Source organism: Salmo salar, chromosome 07 (assembly GCF_965601325.2).
Source record: "Salmo salar chromosome 07, fSalSal1, whole genome shotgun sequence".
Taxonomy (NCBI): domain Eukaryota; kingdom Metazoa; phylum Chordata; class Actinopteri; order Salmoniformes; family Salmonidae; genus Salmo; species Salmo salar.
In genome coordinates, this window is record NC_138297.1 from 25,624,416 (window position 1) to 25,642,987 (window position 18,572).

The following is an 18,572-nucleotide window of genomic DNA, read 5'->3' on the forward strand; positions in this document are numbered from 1 at the left end:
CACCACCACACACGCACACTGCCATGGCCCTCACCTCTACACACTGTATCACTGGACTGTGTGTGTGTGTGGTGTGTGTGTGTGTGTGTGTGTGTGTGTGTGTGTGTGTGTGTGTGTGTGTGTGTGTTGGGGTGGGAGGTGTGTATGTGTGTGTGTGTGTGTTGGGGTGGAGGTGTGTATGTGTGTGTGTGTGTGTGTTGGGGTGGGAGGTGTGTATGTGTGTGTGTGTGTGTTGGGGTGGGAGGTGTGTATGTGTGTGTGTGTTGGGGTGGGAGGTGTGTGTGTGTGTGTTGGGGTGGGAGGTGTGTATGTGTGTGTGTGTTGGGGTGGGAGGTGTGTGCCCTGGTCTGACTGTGGTATTGTAAAGTGGTGTGTTTGATTTCATTCTGTTGTTTATCTATCCTCTCTATCTCTTCTCTCAATATCATCCATCCATCTTGTCACCTTACCCAACCTCACATATCTTTTCTCCCCGTTCATCTCTTTCCATCCCATCCTTCCCTCTCTCTCCCTCCCTCCCCCTTCCATCCATCTCTCCCTCATCCTTCCATCCATCCCTCCCTCTCCCCCATCCCTCCCTCCCTCCCCCCTTCCCTCTCTCTCCCTCCCTCTCCCCCATCCCTCCCTCCCCCCTTCCCTCTCTCCCTCCCCCAGTGCTCCGTTCTATAAGATCATGGTGCCCACGGTGGACACGGTGCGTTATAACTTCCTGGTGCGGGCTCTGGTGACAGGGCAGTACCCGGTGTTGATGACGGGTCCGGTGGGCACGGGGAAGACCTCGGTGGCACAGAGTGTTCTGCAGGGACTGGACTCCTCCAAGTGGGCGGTCCTCACTGTCAACATGTCCTCACAGGTGAGACAGGACCGACAACCTCTAACAACCTTCCTGGAACCTTTCATCAATCCCCAAACAACCTAGTTGTGACATATCAGTAACTTCACAGTAACCGCCCTGCCAACCTTCATGTAACCTCCCACCAACCTACCTGTAGCCAGCACAACCTTCCACCTCACACTAACCTTCCACCAACCTCTCAGCTTCCTCCAGCAACAGTCTTGTCACGCTAAGTTCTATATAACGGGACATGTTACACTATTTATGCCAAACAACACGTTCTTTGTCTATTATTAAGATTGCACTGTAGATCCTACATGAGACTGTTCATGTCAGGCTTAGATATTGTAAAGCCATAATCTCCAGCTAAAAATACTTTGGACCAGCCGCCACAGCTTCCAGAGGCAGAGTAGGGGGTAATAAACTATGATTAAAGTGAGTGCGTGCGTGCGTGTGTGTGTGTGTGTGTGTGTGTGTGTGTGTTGGTTTACTACACCGGGTTGAATAGCCTTCAGCTCAGGTTCCTACTATTTCAGAGTACACGGCTCTCACTCACAAGGCGCCAAAATTAGCTGAGTCACGTACGTCAGGCCGCACTGCCCACGACCCGCCAACCCTGATGCGCGCACACACACACAAACACACACACACCTGAACACTCATTACATTACAGGAGGTTGTGTGATGGAAGTCCTCATAAAAGCAGCACCACCATTATCATTATCCATCACATCCAACCATCATCATTAACATCACCTGGATAACTTAGAGGGGGGGGGACTGGAGGTAAAGTTGGAGAGAGAGACCATCAACTCTCTGTCCGTCGGTCCATCCATCTACTGTTCACTCTGTCAACCCCTCTCTGACTCGGTCAGTCTTCTGCTGTCCCCTTTTCACTAATGTATACCTCTTTTACTCTGGCTAATACCTCTCTTCCTGTAACTACCTTATCCCTTTTACTCTTTATCCCCCCACCCACCCACCCACCCACCCACCCACCCACCCACTCTCTCTATCTCTCTCTCTCTCTCTCTCTCTCTCTCTCTCTCTCTCACACACACCCAACCGGCCCCTTTCTCTCTCTCTGACCCCTACTCTATCTTTCTGACCCCCCCTCTCTCTCTCTCTCTCTCTCTCTCTCTCACACCCGACTGGCCCCTCTCTATCTATCTCTCTCTCTCTCTTTCTCTCTCTCTCTATCTCTCTCTCTCTCTCACACACACCCAACCGGCCCCTCTCTCTCTCTCTCTCTGACCCCTACTCTATCTTTTTGACCCCCCCCCCCCTCTCTCTCTCTCTCTCTCTCTCTCTCTCTCTCACACACACAGTCCCCCTCTGTCTCCCCATCTAACCAGTCCCCCTCTCTCCCCTCTGTCTCCACCTGTCCAGACCACGTCCAACAACGTACAGGCCATCATTGAGAGTCGTGTGGAGAAGAGGACTAAAGGTGTGTATGTACCTGTGGGCGGAAAGCGCATGCTGGCCTTCCTGGATGACCTGAACATGCCGGCCAACGACGACTTTGGCTCCCAGCCGCCGCTGGAGCTGCTCCGCCTCTGGATCGACTACGGCTTCTGGTACGACCGGCAGAAACAGACCCTCAAGTGTGTCAAGGTGAGATGAGAGGGGTGGGGGTACCAGACACCGTGTGTCGGGGGGGTGACTCATTATTACTAAGTTCCTTAGTTCCCTCTCCTTAGGTATTTATTTGTAGGTATTTTGTTTTAGGACGATTGTGTGTGTGTGTTGAATTCATCTTTCGGTTTATGTGTATGCTGCACATGTTCATGCATTCTATGCCTGTGTGAATGTGTTTGTGCTGAATGTGCTGTTTTAACCATTGTGTGTGTGTGTGTGTGTGTGTGTGTGTGTGTGTGTGTGTGTGTGTGTGTGTGTGTGTGTGTGTGTGTGTGTGTGTGTGTGTGTGTGTGTGTGTGTGTGTGTGTGTGTGTGTGTGTGTGTGTGTGTGTGTGTGTGTACAGGACATGTTCCTGCTGGCGTCTATGGGTCCACCTGGTGGGGGGAGGACTCACATCTCAGGCCGCCTGCAGAGCCGCTTCAACCTCATCAACATGACCTTCCCTACTGTCAGTCACACACACATAACCACATAACCACACACATTTATTCAGCTTCTGCTCAATGCTGCTTTCTCCTCCTCTGCAATCCTCCCCCTCCTCTTTCTCTACCTCTTCTCTGCTAGTGACCTCCCTCCTTCTTCATCACCTACATTCCTCACCACCTCTTTTTCTCCTCTTCCCCTCCCCTGCTTTACTCTTCATTTTCTCCTCCTGTCCTCCCTGTCCTCCTCATCTCCTTCTCCTCTTCTCTCCTCTCTCTCTTCTCTGTGTGTTTCAGGTCAGTCAGTATCACTGCAGAGCCATGTTTCCTGATAATGAGTCTGTTCTTTCTCTGACACGTCATCCTCCTTCATCATCCTTTCCCTGTCTCTCGCTCTCTCTCCCTATCTCTCACTCTCTCACCCCACCCCACCCTCTCTCTCTCTCTCACCCCACCCTCTCTTTCTCTCTCTCTCTCTCTCTCTCTCTCTCTCTCTCTCTCTCTCTCTCTCTCTCTCTCTCTCTCTCTCTCTCTCTCTCTCTCTCTCTCTCTCTCTCTCTCACCCCACCCTGTCTCTCTTTCTCCATCTCTCTCTCTTCATCTCAGCAGAATTCCCCTGATTATCCTGATGGTGATGATGATAATGACAACAAGGAAAATGTGCCACTGCACCCTCATTTAGAAGACAGGAAAAGCATGATGGATGTGATGTCTCCTTTTCCTTTCATTTTTCTGTTGGCTTCTCCCTTTTCGCTCTCTCTGACGTCTCTTTTTTGATCACTCCTTCCCCTCCCACCTCCCACCTTACCTCTCTTCTCTCCTCATCTTTCTTTTCAATTATCACTCTTCTTCTGCGCTGAGTTCTGCCTCCATCTTATCTGTTCTCACTTTCTCCCTCTTTCTCCCTCTTTCTCCTCTCGAACCCACTCTCCTCTGACACGGTCCTCCTTCACTCCTTTCTCTCACTCTCTCATCTCTGTTGCATCCTCCCCCTCTCCCCTTGCTCTCTCCATCTGCTTCCTCTATCCTCTCCCCTGCTCTCTCATCCTCTTCCTCTATCCTCTACCCTGCTTTCTCCATCTCCTTCCTCTATCCTCTACCCTGCTCTCTCCATCTCCTTCCTCTATCCTCTCCCCTGCTCTCTCCATCTCCTTTGTCTATCCTCTCCCTGCTCTCTCCATCCTCTTCCTCCCTGTCTTCCCCGCTCTCTCCATCCTCTTTCCCCCTGCTCTCTCCATCCTCTTCCTCTATCCTCACCCCTGCCTCTCTTATCAATTTTCACACTTTTTCTCTCTCTCAACTCTGTCACGTGTACGTTTACTCCTCTTTCACTTCTTTCTGGGTTTCTTTCTTTCCTCACTCCCTCTCCTCTTTCTCTCCCCCTCTCCAGGAGTCTCAGATCAAGCACAGCTACGTCACTATGATCACTCAGAAGCTCTTGTGCTCTCCCTTCCTCTCCTCCTGCCCCTCTCTCCTCTTTCATCCCTCCCTCACCTCCCCTCTCCTCTCTCTCTCCAGGAGTCTCAGATCAAGCGTATCTATGGTACTATGATCAACCAGAAGCTGCAGGAGTTTGAGGAGGAGGTGAAGCCTATAGGTTCTGTCCTGACCCAGGCCACCTTGGAGCTCTACTACTCTACCGTCGCCCGCTTCCTGCCCACGCCCGCCAAGATACACTACCTCTTCAACCTCAGAGACATCTCCAGGGTAGGGGCTACACACACACGCCATGACATACACACAGACATACATACACACACACGCGCAAGTCATACTGTATGTGTCGACTTTCACTCAATCTCTCTTAATCCTGGTGTTCAGTGTCTGGGGTTTAGGTATAGATTAACAGTGGACATGTGTTTCTGTGCGTCAATAAGCTCTCGTCTCCTCCTTCTCTAGGTGTTTCAGGGGTTACTGCGAGCTCACAGAGACTTCCACGACACCAAGCAGAGCATCACCAGACTCTGGATACACGAGTGCTTCAGGTATACTGCTCTCTATCCCTCGTTATAAACTGGCTGGTTCCAGCCCTGAATGCTGATTGGCTGACAGCCGTGGTATACCACGGGAATGACAAAACATTTATTTTTACTGCTCTAATTACATTAGTAACCAGTTTATAATAGCAATAAGGCACCTCGGAGGTTTGTGGTACATGGCCAAATATACCACAGCTAAGGGCTGTATCCAGGCACTCCACGTTGCGTCGTGCTTAAGAACATCCCTTAGCCGCGATATATTGGCCGTATACCACACCCCCTCGGGCCAGCTTAAATATATTATACTAAGACATAGGATAAGAGAAACATTCATTGTTCCCAAGGAGACAATAGTCTCTACCACTACAGTATATACTGTGTACATTCTGTCTACATGGGTGACATGCAGCACTGATGGGACAGTGTCCCTGACTCCTCTGGTCTCATCTCTCCCCATCCCCAGGGTGTTCTCAGACCGTCTGGTGGACCAGGGTGACACAGAGGCCTTCGTAGGGCTGCTGGCTGAGAAACTAGGCTCTCTGTTTGAACTCACCTACCACAGCATCTGCCCCAACAAACAACCACCCATATTCGGTACTAACAAACGCTCACTCGCGGTATCTCCCCCCCCCCCCCCCCACACACACACACACACACACACACACACACACACATGGGACTGGGAGGATGGGATGGATCGTTCTTTAACTAGTCTGACTGATGAATGGATGTGTGTGTACATTGACAAGCGGACTGAATGAAGGATCGATTTAGGTATAGATTGATGAGTGGTTTGTAATTAGTAGACCGGTTGGTTGGTTGATTGATTACAACAGCTCTGTCTCCCGAGAGCTGTTTACAGACGTCTTGTATGTCAATATAACTATGTGTGTGTGTTTGCGTGCGTGTGTGTCTCTCTCTCTCTCTCTCTCTCTCTCAGGGGACTTCCTGAAGGAGCCTCGTGTGTATGAGGATCTAGTGGACTTCAAGATGTTGAAGGGTTTCATGGAGTCTCAGCTGGAGGACTACAACCTGACCCCTGGAGTGGTACCCATGTCCCTGGTGCTGTTCAGAGACGCCATAGAACACAGTGAGTAGTAGGACTGATCGATCGTCTATGATGATAATGATAGTCAGTATAGTACATATGAATACTGCATTTCACTCTAAAACTTCAAATATCACAGCCATACAAAATACAGTCAGTACATCCCGTTAGCACACATCCCTGGGGTTTGGTCTTACCTTTTCTTTACTTTGGCTCTTACTTTCCATCAAGAAAATATCTTCATTTTCATATTTGCTTCCTGCAACACAAACTCAAAAAGGTTCTGGGACACTGTAAAGTCCTTGGAGAATAAGACCACCTCCTCCCAGCTGCCCACTGCACTGAGGATAGGAAACTCTGTCACCACCGATAAATCCACTATAATTGAGAATTTCAATAAGCATTTTTCTACGGCTGGCCATGCTTTCCACCTGGCTACCCCTACCCCGGTCAACAGCACTGCACCCCCCACAGCAACTCGCCCAAGCCTCCTCCATTTCTCCTTCACCCAAATCCAGTCAGCTGATGTTCTGAAAGAGCTGCAAAATCTGGACCCCTACAAATCAGCCGGGCTAGACAATCTGGACCCTTTCTTTCTAAAATCATCTGCCGAAATTGATGCAACCCCTATTACTAGCCTGTTTAACCTCTCTTTCGTGTCGTCTGAGATTCCCAAAGATTGGAAAGCTGCCGCGGTCATCCCCCTCTTCAAAGGGGGGGACACTCTTGACCCAAACTGCTACAGACCTATATCTATCCTACCCTGCCTCTCTAAAGTCTTCGAAAGCCAAGTCAACAAACAGATTACCGACCATTTCGAATCCCACCGCACCTTCTCCGCTATGCAATCTGGTTTCAGAGCTGGTCATGGGTGCACCTCAGCCAGGCTCAAGGTCCTAAACGATATCTTAACCGCCATCGATAAGAAACAATACTGTGCAGCCGTATTCATTGACCTGGCCAAGGCTTTCGACTCTGTCAATCACCACATCCTCATCGGCAGACTCAACAGCCTTGGTTTCTCAAATGATTGCCTCGCCTGGTTCACCAACTACTTCTCTGATAGAGTTCAGTGTGTCAAATCGGAGGGCCTGTTGTCCGGGCCTCTGGCAGTCTCTATGGGGGTGCCACAGGGTTCAATTCTTGGGCCGACTCTTTTCTCTGTATACATCAATGATGTCGCTCTTCCTGCTGGTGAGTCTCTGATCCACCTCTACGCAGACGACACCATTCTGTATACTTCTGGCCCTTCTTTGGACACTGTGTTAACTACCCTCCAGACGAGCTTCAATGCCATACAACTCTCCTTCCATGGCCTTCAACTGCTCTTAAATACAAGTAAAACTAAATGCATGCTCTTCAACCGATCGCTGCCTGCACCTGCCCACCCGTCCAGCATCACTACTCTGGATGGTTCTGACTTAGAATATGTGGACAACTACAAATACCTAGGTGTCTGGTTAGACTGTAAATTCTCCTTCCAGACTCACATCCATCATCTCCAATCCAAAGTTAAATCTAGAATTGGCTTCCTATTTCGCAACATCTTTCACTCATGCTGCCAAACATACCCTCGTAAAACTGACCATCCTACCGATCCTTGACTTCGGCGATGTCATTTACAAAATAGCCTCCAATACCCTACTCAACAAATTGGATGCAGTCTATCACAGTGCCATCCATTTTGTCACCAAAGCCCCATATACTATCCACCACTGCGACCTGTACGCTCTCGTTGGCTGGCCCTCGCTTCATACTCGTCGCCAATCCCACTGGCTCCAGGTCATCTACAAGACCCTGCTAGGTAAAGTTCCCCCTTATCTCAGCTCGCTGGTCACCATAGCAGCACCCACCTGTAGCACGCGCTCCAGCAGGTATATCTCTCTGGTCACCCCCAAAGCCAATTCCTCCTTCGGCCGCCTCTCCTTCCAGTTCTCTGCTGCCAATGACAAGAACGAACTACAAAAATCTCTAAAACTGGAAACACTTATCTCCCTCACTAGCTTTAAGCACCAGCTGTCAGAGCAGCTCACAGATCACTGCACCTGTACATAGCCCATCTATAATTTAGCCCAAACAACTACCACTTCCCCTAGTGTATTTATTTATTTATTTTGCTCCTTTGCACCCCATTATTTCTATTTCTACTTTGCACTTTCTTCCACTACAAATCTACCATTCCAGTGTTTTACTTGCTATATTATATTTACTTCGCCACCATGGCCTTTTTTGCCTTTACCTCCCTTATCTCACCTCATTTGCTCACTTTGTATATAGACTTATTTTTCTACTATATTATTGACTGTATGTTTGTTTTACTCCATGTGTAACTCTGTGTTGTTGTATGTGTCAAACTGCTTTGCTTTATCTTGGCCAGGTCGCAATTGTAAATGAGAACTTGTTCTCAACTTGCCTACCTGGTTTAAATAAAGGTGAAAAAAATAAATAAATAAATACAAATATCTTACCAATGAGTCAGGTTAGGAATGGGTGTTTTTGTCTAGCTTTGCTGAGCATACAAACAATGTGTGTGTGTGTGTGTGTTCCCTCAGTAACCCGTGTGGTGCGTGTGATCAGCCAGCCCAGAGGGAACATGCTGCTGGTGGGCATTGGGGGCTCAGGCAGACAGAGCCTTTCCAAGATGGCCGCCTCCATCTGTGAGTACCTGGTCTTCCAGGTGGAAGTCACCAAGCAGTACCGCAAGCAGGAGTTCAGAGAGGGTAAGAGACCATTATCTATTACCTACTACCAGCACATGGGTTGAAGTACCTTTTGAATACTTCATCTGTGCTTGATTGAGCTTGCCTAGCACAATGGAACCAATGAGGGGGAGACTTTCTAGTCAACTGCACTACAGAGGTATGAGACATTATATATTTGGACCTGTTTGTTCTGCAAGAGAAATTTGTCAAATTTGGTTGATCTGCCAACAGCAAGGCATTTATTTACAACAGGGGTCTTCAACCTTTTCTTGTCCAGGGACCCCCTCCCAGGAAAACCGGCAACCCAGGGACCCCCATCATATGTTAGCCCCCCCCCCAAATAAATTCATGTCTTGTCTTATCATCAGGTGAATGATAATGGAAAGGATATCAAATCAACATTTTAAAATTAATAGAAGTTATTTATTCTGTTGTTGCTAGCAACATTCTTATTATTTAATTTTTTTCGCAGACCCCCTGCAGTACATCTGCGGACCCCCTGTTGGATACCTCTGGTTTAGAACATAATTACACTGAATTACAGCACGCTGCTCAGGGCTGCTCGCTCCCTGAGCGTTTAATATGAATTGAGTCAGACTGATAGCCTTACGTTCTGCTCTAGTTGAACAAAACACTTTATTTAGATGGCATTTTCCTCAGTTTGTTTGTTGTTAGTTTATATTTTAGTTGCTTTTCAACTGGTGCAGTTATTTTGATTGTTCAGGAATGTCCTACTTTGTTGAGTCAGATTCTAGGCCTACAACCTTAACCAAAATACTTTTGTCGTGATCACAACCCGGCAACACACACACACACACACACACACACACACACACACACACACACACACACACACACACACACACACACACACACACACACACACACACACACACACATCCTTGAGTCTTCTCCTCCCATGCATGTCTCCTCCCAGACATAAAGAAGTTGTATCGTCTGACGGGTGTGGACAACAAGCCCACAGTGTTCCTGTTCAACGACACCCAGATAGTAGACCAGTCTTTCCTCGAGGACATCAACAACATCCTCAGCTCTGGAGAGGTGCCCAACCTCTACAAACAGGACGAGTTTGAAGAGGTACGATTACTGAACAGGGTTTAATACAATGCAACGTTTGCATCTGTTATTTTCAAAGAGGGACTTTACACAGGTGCTAGTGCACTGAGTGTACAAAACATTAAGAACACCTTCCTAATATTGAGTTGCTGCACCCCCCCCCCCTCCCACTTTTGCCCTCAGAACAGCCTCAGTTTGTTGGGGCATGGACTCTACAAGGTGTCGAAAGCGTTCCACAGGGATGTTGGCCCATGTTGACTCCGATGCTTCCCACACTTGTGTCAAGTTGGCTGAATGTCCTTTGGGTGGTGGACCATTCTTGATACACGTGGGAAACTGTTCAGCGGGAAAAACCCAGTAGCGTTGCAGTTCTTGACACTGAAACACACTGTTGTACACGGCGATCCAGAGCATCCCAAACATGCTCAATGGGTGACATGTCTGGTGAGTATGCAGGCCATGGAAGAACTAGGACATTTTCAGCTTCCAGGAATTGTGTACAGATCCTTGCGACATGGGGCCGTGCATTATCATGCTGAAACATGAGGTGATGGCGGCAGATGAACGACATGACAATGGGCCTCAAGATCTCGTCACGGTATCTCTGTGCATTCAAATTCCCCGTCGATAAAATGCAATTGTGTTCATTGTCCGTAGCTTATGCCTGCCCATACCATAACCCCACCGCCACCATGGGGCAAACTGCTCAACCACACAACACCATACACGCTGTATGCCATCTGCCCGGTACAGTTGAAACCAGGATTCATCTGTGAAGAGCACACTTCTCCAGCGTGCCAGTGGCCATCGAAGGTGAGCATTTGGCCGTTGAAGTCGGACTGTAGTCAGGTGAAGACCCTGGTGAGGACGACAAGCACGCAGATGAGCTTCACTGAGACAGTTTCTGACAGTTGGTGCAGAAATACTTTGGTTACGCAAACCCACAGTTTCATCAGCTGTCCGGGTGGCTGGTCTCAGACGATCCCGCAGGTAAAGAAGCTGATGTGGAGGTCCTGGGCTGGCATGGTTGCAAAGTGGTCTACAGTTGTGAGGCCGGTTGGACGTACTGCCAAATTCTCTAAAACAATGTTGGAGGGGGCTTATGGTAGAGAAAGTAACATTCAATTCTCTGGCAAAAGCTATGGTGGACATTCCTGCAGTAGGCATGCCAATTGCACGCTCCCTAAAAACTTGGGACATCTGTGGCATTGTGTTGTGTGACAAAACTGCACATTTTAGAGTGGCCTTTTATTGTCCCCAGCACAAGGTGCACCTGTGTAATTATCATGCTGTTTAATCAGCTTCTTGATATGCCACACCTGTCAGGTGAATGGATTATCTTGGCAAACCAGAAATGCTCCCTAACAGGGATGTAAACCAATTTGTGCACAAAATTTCAGAGAAAAAAGCTTTTTGTGAGTATGGAAAATGTCTGGGATCTTTTATTTCAGCTCATGAAACATGGGACCAACACTTTACATGTTGCATTTATATTTTTGTTCAGTGTATATAATATATACTGTATGAATGAATGAAGGATTTTTTGTTGTTGTGTCAAATCGCCGTTTGGCAACCCATCCCTTATGGGATTAATTGACACATAAACAAACATTACAATAATTTACTGTGGTAATTCAGTGTTAATTCTTCTTCCGGTGTTCGCTGCAGTGCGCATCGCATAAAGAGAGAAAAAATGTAAGATAAAAATCAATACATTATAGTAAATAAGGTTATCCAAACAATAATTACATCCCTAGAGCAGTACAAATATATACATACATATATATATACACTGCATATATACACATACAAACATACATACATAATATAATAATTTGTTCTTAACTGACTTGCCTAGTTAAATAAAGGTTAAATAAAAAATGTAATAAAAATAACTTACAGATAAATAAATACAGAAGGCATTTGAACCCAGTCTGGCACAAAGAGAAGATTCATGTGAGAGACAAGCCTATACACAATCTATATACACATGTGCCATTTACCACTTACTAGCTAAATATTTGTATAATCGAATTATAGGTAGCCCTTTTTCTTTTATTCCAGGCTTTATCTAAATATTCCACAAACGGAAATACACAATGGACAAAATACCACTTCAGTTTCTCCTCATCGCTCAGCCACATACTACCAGGGTATATCTGGTGTGCTTTCTGGAATAAGAGCAAGCATATATCATGGTAGGAAGGGCAATAGAAGATCAAATTAATTTCATTCTGTATTTCTTCGAGGTCGCAATAGTTACATAGTGTTTCCTCTTCCATTTCACCACGATACCGACTGTATATTATCTCTCTATATAAGTACATCTCTTATAGAAAAGTCACCACAAAGAAATATAGATAAAAGTGTAGTAGGGCTATCCAGCATGTGTGTGGTAGGCTAGTTTGTGTTTTCTGTGTTTGTTCTCATGTTGTTTTGTCTCGTTGTGTATTAACCTTTGACCCTGACCTCCTCGTCCAGGTGTCCAGTGCTCTGTCGGACTGGGCCAGGAAAGACAACATCATTGAGACTCCAGACTCCATGTTCAACTACCTGATAGAGAGAGTGAGGAACAACCTGCACATCGTGCTCTGCATGAGCCCTGTGGGAGACCCCTTCAGGTAAGCCTGCACTCAGGACAGTTTTTGAAGTTAAAGAATGTACAGTGCCTGCTATATACCTCGCCAAGCAAAGCGATTAGTAATGTACAAAGCACTGAACACATTCAACAATAGGGGTTTGAGACAGAGATGAAAGCTTTTCCTGCGGCATCATCTGTGCTAATGGGCGACTAGTAGAGGTATCTTCCAAAGCATTGCCACTGTTCTCTCATTATCTGTTTCCTTCTCATGCTCTCTCTGTCTGAGTGTGTAAACCCCACACTCCAGCACAGCTGATTCTCAGTATTAGAACATAGACAGCCAAACATGAACACTTGTCAGCTAGTTAATAGCTAATGTGCGTCCCGCCATCCCTTGTCTTGCAAATTAGGAATTGTGTTTAGGATGACACAGCGTTTTAGACCTGAGGCTTGCTGTGATTAGAAATGACAGGATGGATAGCAGACATGACGGCTGGGTCACTCACACACACACACACACCAGTCTGTCTCTCTCTCATTAGCGAGACAGGGCAGTGTTCACACATAATACCACTAATTGGGCTGGCAAGGCCCATTACCCAGAGCTAATCACCATGCTTTGGCTGTTGGCTCCAGGGCTGCCCTCCATTCCGCCATTCCTCCATCCCTCCATTCCTCCATCCCTCCGTTCCTCCATTCCTCCACCTCTGACCAGTATTTGTGGCTGGGAGTGAGAGAGGATCTTACCAGGTCAACACAGTCACACTGGCTGTGTGATGGCATGACAGCAATTAGCCAGCAAAACCTAGTGGCTCAGACAATGGAGGTTGGGTCTTGGCAGCTGTTAAGTTGAGTGGATTTAAGTTGCGTTTCTCCAAGAGCTCAAAGTGATTTTCATCATTCACGACATTCACCTCCACACCGGTGTTTAGCACCCACCAGCGCACCCATTTAGACACAACTAGACTCAGAGCACACACCCCAACAGATTGAAACGTTTATTGAAATCAAGGGAATCTTTGGATCTGATTAACTTGTGTGTGTTCTTCAAGGAACTATATCCGTCAGTACCCAGCCCTGGTGAACTGTGCCACCATCGACTGGTTCTCAGAGTGGCCCAGAGATGCCCTGTTGGAGGTGGCTGAGAGATACCTGGACGGACTGGCCCTGGGCACCGTGGAGGGGGTGAGACACACACACACACATGCATATGCACACACGCACACACATGCAGGCACACACGCACACACGCACACACACACACACACACACAGATAACACACATACACTTCTATCTAACTGAACTTGGTTAGAAGGTTAGCCTGCTGTGTGATGGAGTGATTCACCCTCTCATCCTTCCTGTGTACCTACTAGCCAGTCTTTTAAAAGGCATTTATGAAGAGCAGCTGGGTAGTGAAAACCTCAGGGTTAAAGTTTGTTTTATTATAGTCTCATCTACTATGCTGTACCCACCACGTACACGTCACCTTCGACCTTCACACTCCTACACAACACTGCTTTGCTCTGTTCTCTGTTTCCACAATGGTATATAATGTTGTAGGAATGTCGTAGGATTGTTTACGGCCAGAAGTATTTTCCTGGCCACATGACCCGATCAGGAGAAACTCTTGGCTCTTGTAATGTTGTATAATGTTCAATAGTGTTATATTCTCTTGTAATCAAGTTTTAATAACGTTGTAATGGCATGTTGGGGATTTATTGTAGATCTAGACAAAGGTGTCCAGTATTTTTGTGACCATGCACCAGTCTGTGGCCCAGTAATGTTGTATAACGTTGTAGTAATGTTGTAACAACATTATATCTTTGGGTGGATGTGTTCCTGTAGATCCAGACCAAAGTGGCCAGTATCTTTGTGACCATGCACCAGTCTGTGGCCCAGTTCTCCCAGAGGATGAAGCTGGAGCTGAAGAGACACAACTATGTCACTCCTACCAACTACCTGGAGCTGGTGTCTGGATACAAAAAGTAACTAACTACCATCCCCATTGCCAGCTCAGTGTTCTTTGACTTCTCTCAATCTGTCAGTCATCTCCCTGTCTACCAGGTCTGCTGTCTCCCACTCTTTGATGCAGTATATCTTTCACATTGTCTCTCTCTGTCTTTCTGTATTTATCGGCCTGTCTTTCTGTATCTGTCTATCTCTCTGTCTGTCTGTCTGTCTGTCTTTCTTTCTTTCTGTCTCTTTATCAAATCAAATTGTATTTGTCACATGCGCCGAATACAACAGGTATTACACCTTACAGTGAAATGCTTACTTACAAGCCCTTAGCCAACAATGCAATTTTAAGAAAAATACCAACAAAAAAAAGTATGAGATAAGAATAACAAATATTTAAAGAGCAGCAGTAAAATAACAATAGCGGGGCTATATACAGGGGGTACCGGTACAGAGTCAATGTGCGGGGGCACCGGTGTCGAGGTAATTGACGTAATATGTATTAAAGTGACTATGCATAGATAATAACGGAGAATAGCAGCAGCGTAGAAGGGGGGGGGGGGCAATGCAAATAGTCTGGGTAGCCATTTGATTAGATGTTCAAGATTTTTATGGCTTGGGGGTAGAAGCTGTTTAGAAGCCTCTTGGACCTGGACTTGGCGCTCGGTACCGCTTGGTGTCCGGTAGCAGAGAGAAGATTCTATGACTAGAGTGGCTGGTGTCTTTTACAATTTTTAGGGCCTTCCTCTGACACCGCCTGGTATAGACATCCTGGATAGCAGGAAGCTTGGCCCCAGTGATGTACTGGGCCGTATGCACTACCCTCTGTAGTGCCTTGCAGTCGGAGGCCGATCAGTTGCCATACCAGGCAGTGATGCAACCTGTCAGGATGCTCTCGATGGTGCAGCTGTAGAACCTTTGAGGATATGAGGACCCATGCCAAATCTTTTCAGTCTCCTGAGGGGGAATAGGTTTTGTCGTGCCCTCTTCACGGCTGTCTTGGTGTGTTTGGACCATGAAGCTCTCAACCTGCTCCACTACAGCCCCGTCGATGAGAATGGGGGCATGCTCAGTCCCCCTTTTCCTGTAGTCCACAATCAACGTTGAAGGAGAGGTTGTTGTCCTGGCACCACACGGGCAGGCCTCTGACCTACTCTCTATAGGCTGTCTCATTGTTGTCGGTGATCAGGCCTACCACTGTTGTGTCATCGGCAAACTTAATGATGGTGTTGGAGTCGTGGGTGGCCGTGCAGTCATGAGTGAACAGGGAGTACAGGAGGGGACTGAGCACGCACCTCTCAGGGGCCCCCGTGTTGAGGATCAGCGTGGCGGATGTGTTGTTATCTACCCTTACCACCTGGGGGTGGCCCGTCAGGAAGTCCAGGATCCAGTTGCAGATGGAGGTGTTTAGCCCCAGGGTACTTAGTTTAGTGATGAGCTTTGTGGGCACTATGGTTTTGAACGCTGAGCTGTAGTCAATGAATAGCATTCCCACATAGGTGTTCCTTTTGTCCAGGTGTGAAAGGGCAGTGTGGAGTGCAATAGAGATTGCATCATCTGTGGATCTGTAGGGGCGGTATGCAAATTGGAGTGGGTCTAGGGTTTCTGGGATAATGGTGTTGATGTGAGCCATGACCAGCCTTTCAAAGCGTTTCATGGCTACAGACGTGAGTGCTACGGGGCGGTAGTCATTTAGGCAGGTTACTTTAGTGTTCTTGGGCACAGGGACTGTGGTTGTCTGCTTGAAACATGTTGGTATTACAGACTCAAAAAGGGAGAGGTTGAAAATGTCAGTGAAGACACTTGCCAGTTGGTCATGCTCGGAGTACACGTCCTGGTTATCCGTCTGGCCCTGCGGCCTTGTGAATGTTGACCTGTTTAAAGGTCTTACTCACATCGGCTGCGGAGAGTGTGATCACACAGTCGTCCGGAACAGCTGAGGCTCTCATGCATTTTTTCAGTGTTACTTGCCTCGAGCGAGCATAGAAGTTATTTAGCTCGTCTGGTGGGCTCGTGTCACTGGGCAGCTCTCGGCTGTGCTTCCTTTGTAGTCTGTAATAGTTTGCAAGCCCTGCCACATCCGACGAGCGTCGGAGCCGGTGTAGTACGATCTGTCTGTCTGTCTGTCTGTCTGTCTGTCTGTCTGTCTGTCTGTCTGTCTGTCTGTCTGTCTGTCTGTCTGTCTGTCTGTCTGTCTGTCTGTCTGTCTGTCTGTCTGTCTGTCTCTGTATCTTACTGTCTGTCTGTCTCTGTATCTGTCTGCCTGCCTCTCTGTATCTGTCTGTCTGTCTGTTTTACTCTATCCAACTCCCTGACTCTGTATTCTTGTCTCACTCTCTCCCTTTCTTTATTTCTTTCTCTCACTTGATCTTTCTCTCACTTCTCTCATTCTAACTCCCTCTCCCTGTGTATCCCCAGGCTGCTGGCTGAGAAGCGCAGTGAGCTAGGGGAGCAGGTGTCCAAGCTGAGGAACGGCCTGTTTAAGATAGACGACACACGCAGCAAGGTGGAGGCCATGTCTGTGGAGCTGGAAGAGGCCAAGAAGAAGGTGGCTGACTTCCAGAAGCAGTGTGAAGAGTACCTGGTCATCATCGTCCAGCAGAAGAGAGAGGCCGATGAACAGCAGAAGGTACATACAGTTGAAGTCAGAGGTTTACATTCACTTAGGTTGGAGTCATTAAAACTTGTTTTTCAACCACCCCACAAATTTCTTGTTAACAAACTTTAGTTTTGGCAAGTCGGTTAGGACATCTACTTTGTGCATGACACAAGTCATTTTTCCAACAATTGTTTACAGACAGATTGTTTCACTTATAATTCACTGTATTACAATTCCAGTGGGTCAGAAGTTGACTGTGCCTTTAAACAGCTTGTAAAATTCCAGAAAATTATACCATGGCTTTATTTTGAGTCAATTAAAGGTGTACCTGTGGATGTATTTCAAGGCCTACCTTCAAACTCAGTACCTCTTTGCTTGACATCATGGGAAAATCAAAAGAAATCAGCCAAGACCTCAGAAAAAAAATGGTAAACCTCCACAAATCTGGTTCATCCTTGGGAGCAATTTCCAAACATCTGAAGGTACCACGTTCATCTGTACAAACAATACTATGCAAGTATAAACACCATGGAACCATGCAGCCGTCATATCGCTCAGGAAGGAGACGCGTTCTGTCTCCTAGAGATTAATGTACTTTGGTGCGAAAAGTGCAAATCAATCCCAGAACAACAGCAAAAGACCTTATGAAGATGCTGGAGGAAACAGGTACAAAAGTATCCATATCCACAGTAAAACAAGTCCTATACCGTCATCACCTGAAAGGCCGCTCAGCAAGGAAGAAGCCACTGCTCCAAAACCGCCATAAAAAAGCCAGACTACATTTTGCAACTGCACATGGAGACAAAGATCGTACTTTTTGGAGAAATGTCCTTTGGTCTGATGAAACAAAAATATAACATTTTGGCCATAATGACCATCGTTATGTTTGGAGGAAAAAGGGGGAGGCTTGCAAGAACACCAACCCAACTGTCAAGCACGGGGGTGGCAGCTTCATGTTGTGGGGGTGCTTTGTTGCAGGAGGGACTGATGCACTTCACAAAATAGATGGCATCATGAGGATGGAAAATTATGTGGATATATTAAAGCAACATCTCAAGACATCAGTCAGGAAGTTAAAGCTTGGTTGCAAATGGGTCTTCCAAATGGACAATGACCCCAAGCATACTTCCAAGTTGTGGCAAAATGGCTTAAGGACAACAAAGTCAAGGTATTGGTGTGGCCATCACAAACTGAAAGAGCGTGTGCAAGTAAGGAGGCTTACAAACCTGACTCAGTTACACCAACTCTGTCAGGAGGAATGGGCCAAAATTCACCCAACTTATTGTGGGAAGGTTGTGGAAGGCTACCCAAAATGTTTGACCCAAGTTAAACAATTTAAAGACAACGCTACCAAATACTAATTGAGTGTATGTAAACTTCTGACCCACTGGGAATGTGATGAAAGCTGAAATCATTCTCTCTACTATTATTCAGACATTTCACATTCTTAAAATAAAGTGATCTTAACTGACCAAGACAGGGAATTTTTACTAGGATTAAATGTCAGGAATTGTGAAAAACTGAGTTTAAATGTATTTGGCTAAGGTGTATGTAAACTTCCGACTTCAACTGTACATCTGGTGGTGTGTGTGTATGTGTGTGTGTGTGTGTGTAGACTGTGAGTGCCCACAGTGAGAAGATCGGAGCAGAGGAGATCAAGTGTAGAGCCATGGCTGAGAACGCCCAGAGAGACCTGGATGAAGCCGTGCCTGCTCTGGAGGAGGCCATGAAGG

The 18,572-nt window shown here is 46.9% G+C and overlaps 1 protein-coding gene across 1 annotated transcript in view; it reads left to right on the forward strand.

Moving 5' to 3' along the window:
- dnah2 (dynein, axonemal, heavy chain 2) overlaps nt 1-18,572 on the forward strand; it is a 207,176-nt gene that overhangs the window by 143,622 nt on the left and 44,982 nt on the right. Inside the window, exons 49-62 of the mRNA XM_014206991.3 lie at nt 655-853; nt 2,225-2,449; nt 2,818-2,922; nt 4,415-4,603; nt 4,796-4,881; nt 5,339-5,469; nt 5,816-5,965; nt 8,476-8,643; nt 9,563-9,723; nt 12,184-12,323; nt 13,336-13,468; nt 14,130-14,269; nt 16,659-16,869; nt 18,455-18,571. Of these exons, the coding sequence (XP_014062466.3) occupies nt 655-853; nt 2,225-2,449; nt 2,818-2,922; nt 4,415-4,603; nt 4,796-4,881; nt 5,339-5,469; nt 5,816-5,965; nt 8,476-8,643; nt 9,563-9,723; nt 12,184-12,323; nt 13,336-13,468; nt 14,130-14,269; nt 16,659-16,869; nt 18,455-18,571 (2,155 nt within the window). The remainder of the gene's footprint in view (nt 1-654; nt 854-2,224; nt 2,450-2,817; nt 2,923-4,414; nt 4,604-4,795; nt 4,882-5,338; nt 5,470-5,815; nt 5,966-8,475; nt 8,644-9,562; nt 9,724-12,183; nt 12,324-13,335; nt 13,469-14,129; nt 14,270-16,658; nt 16,870-18,454; nt 18,572) is intronic.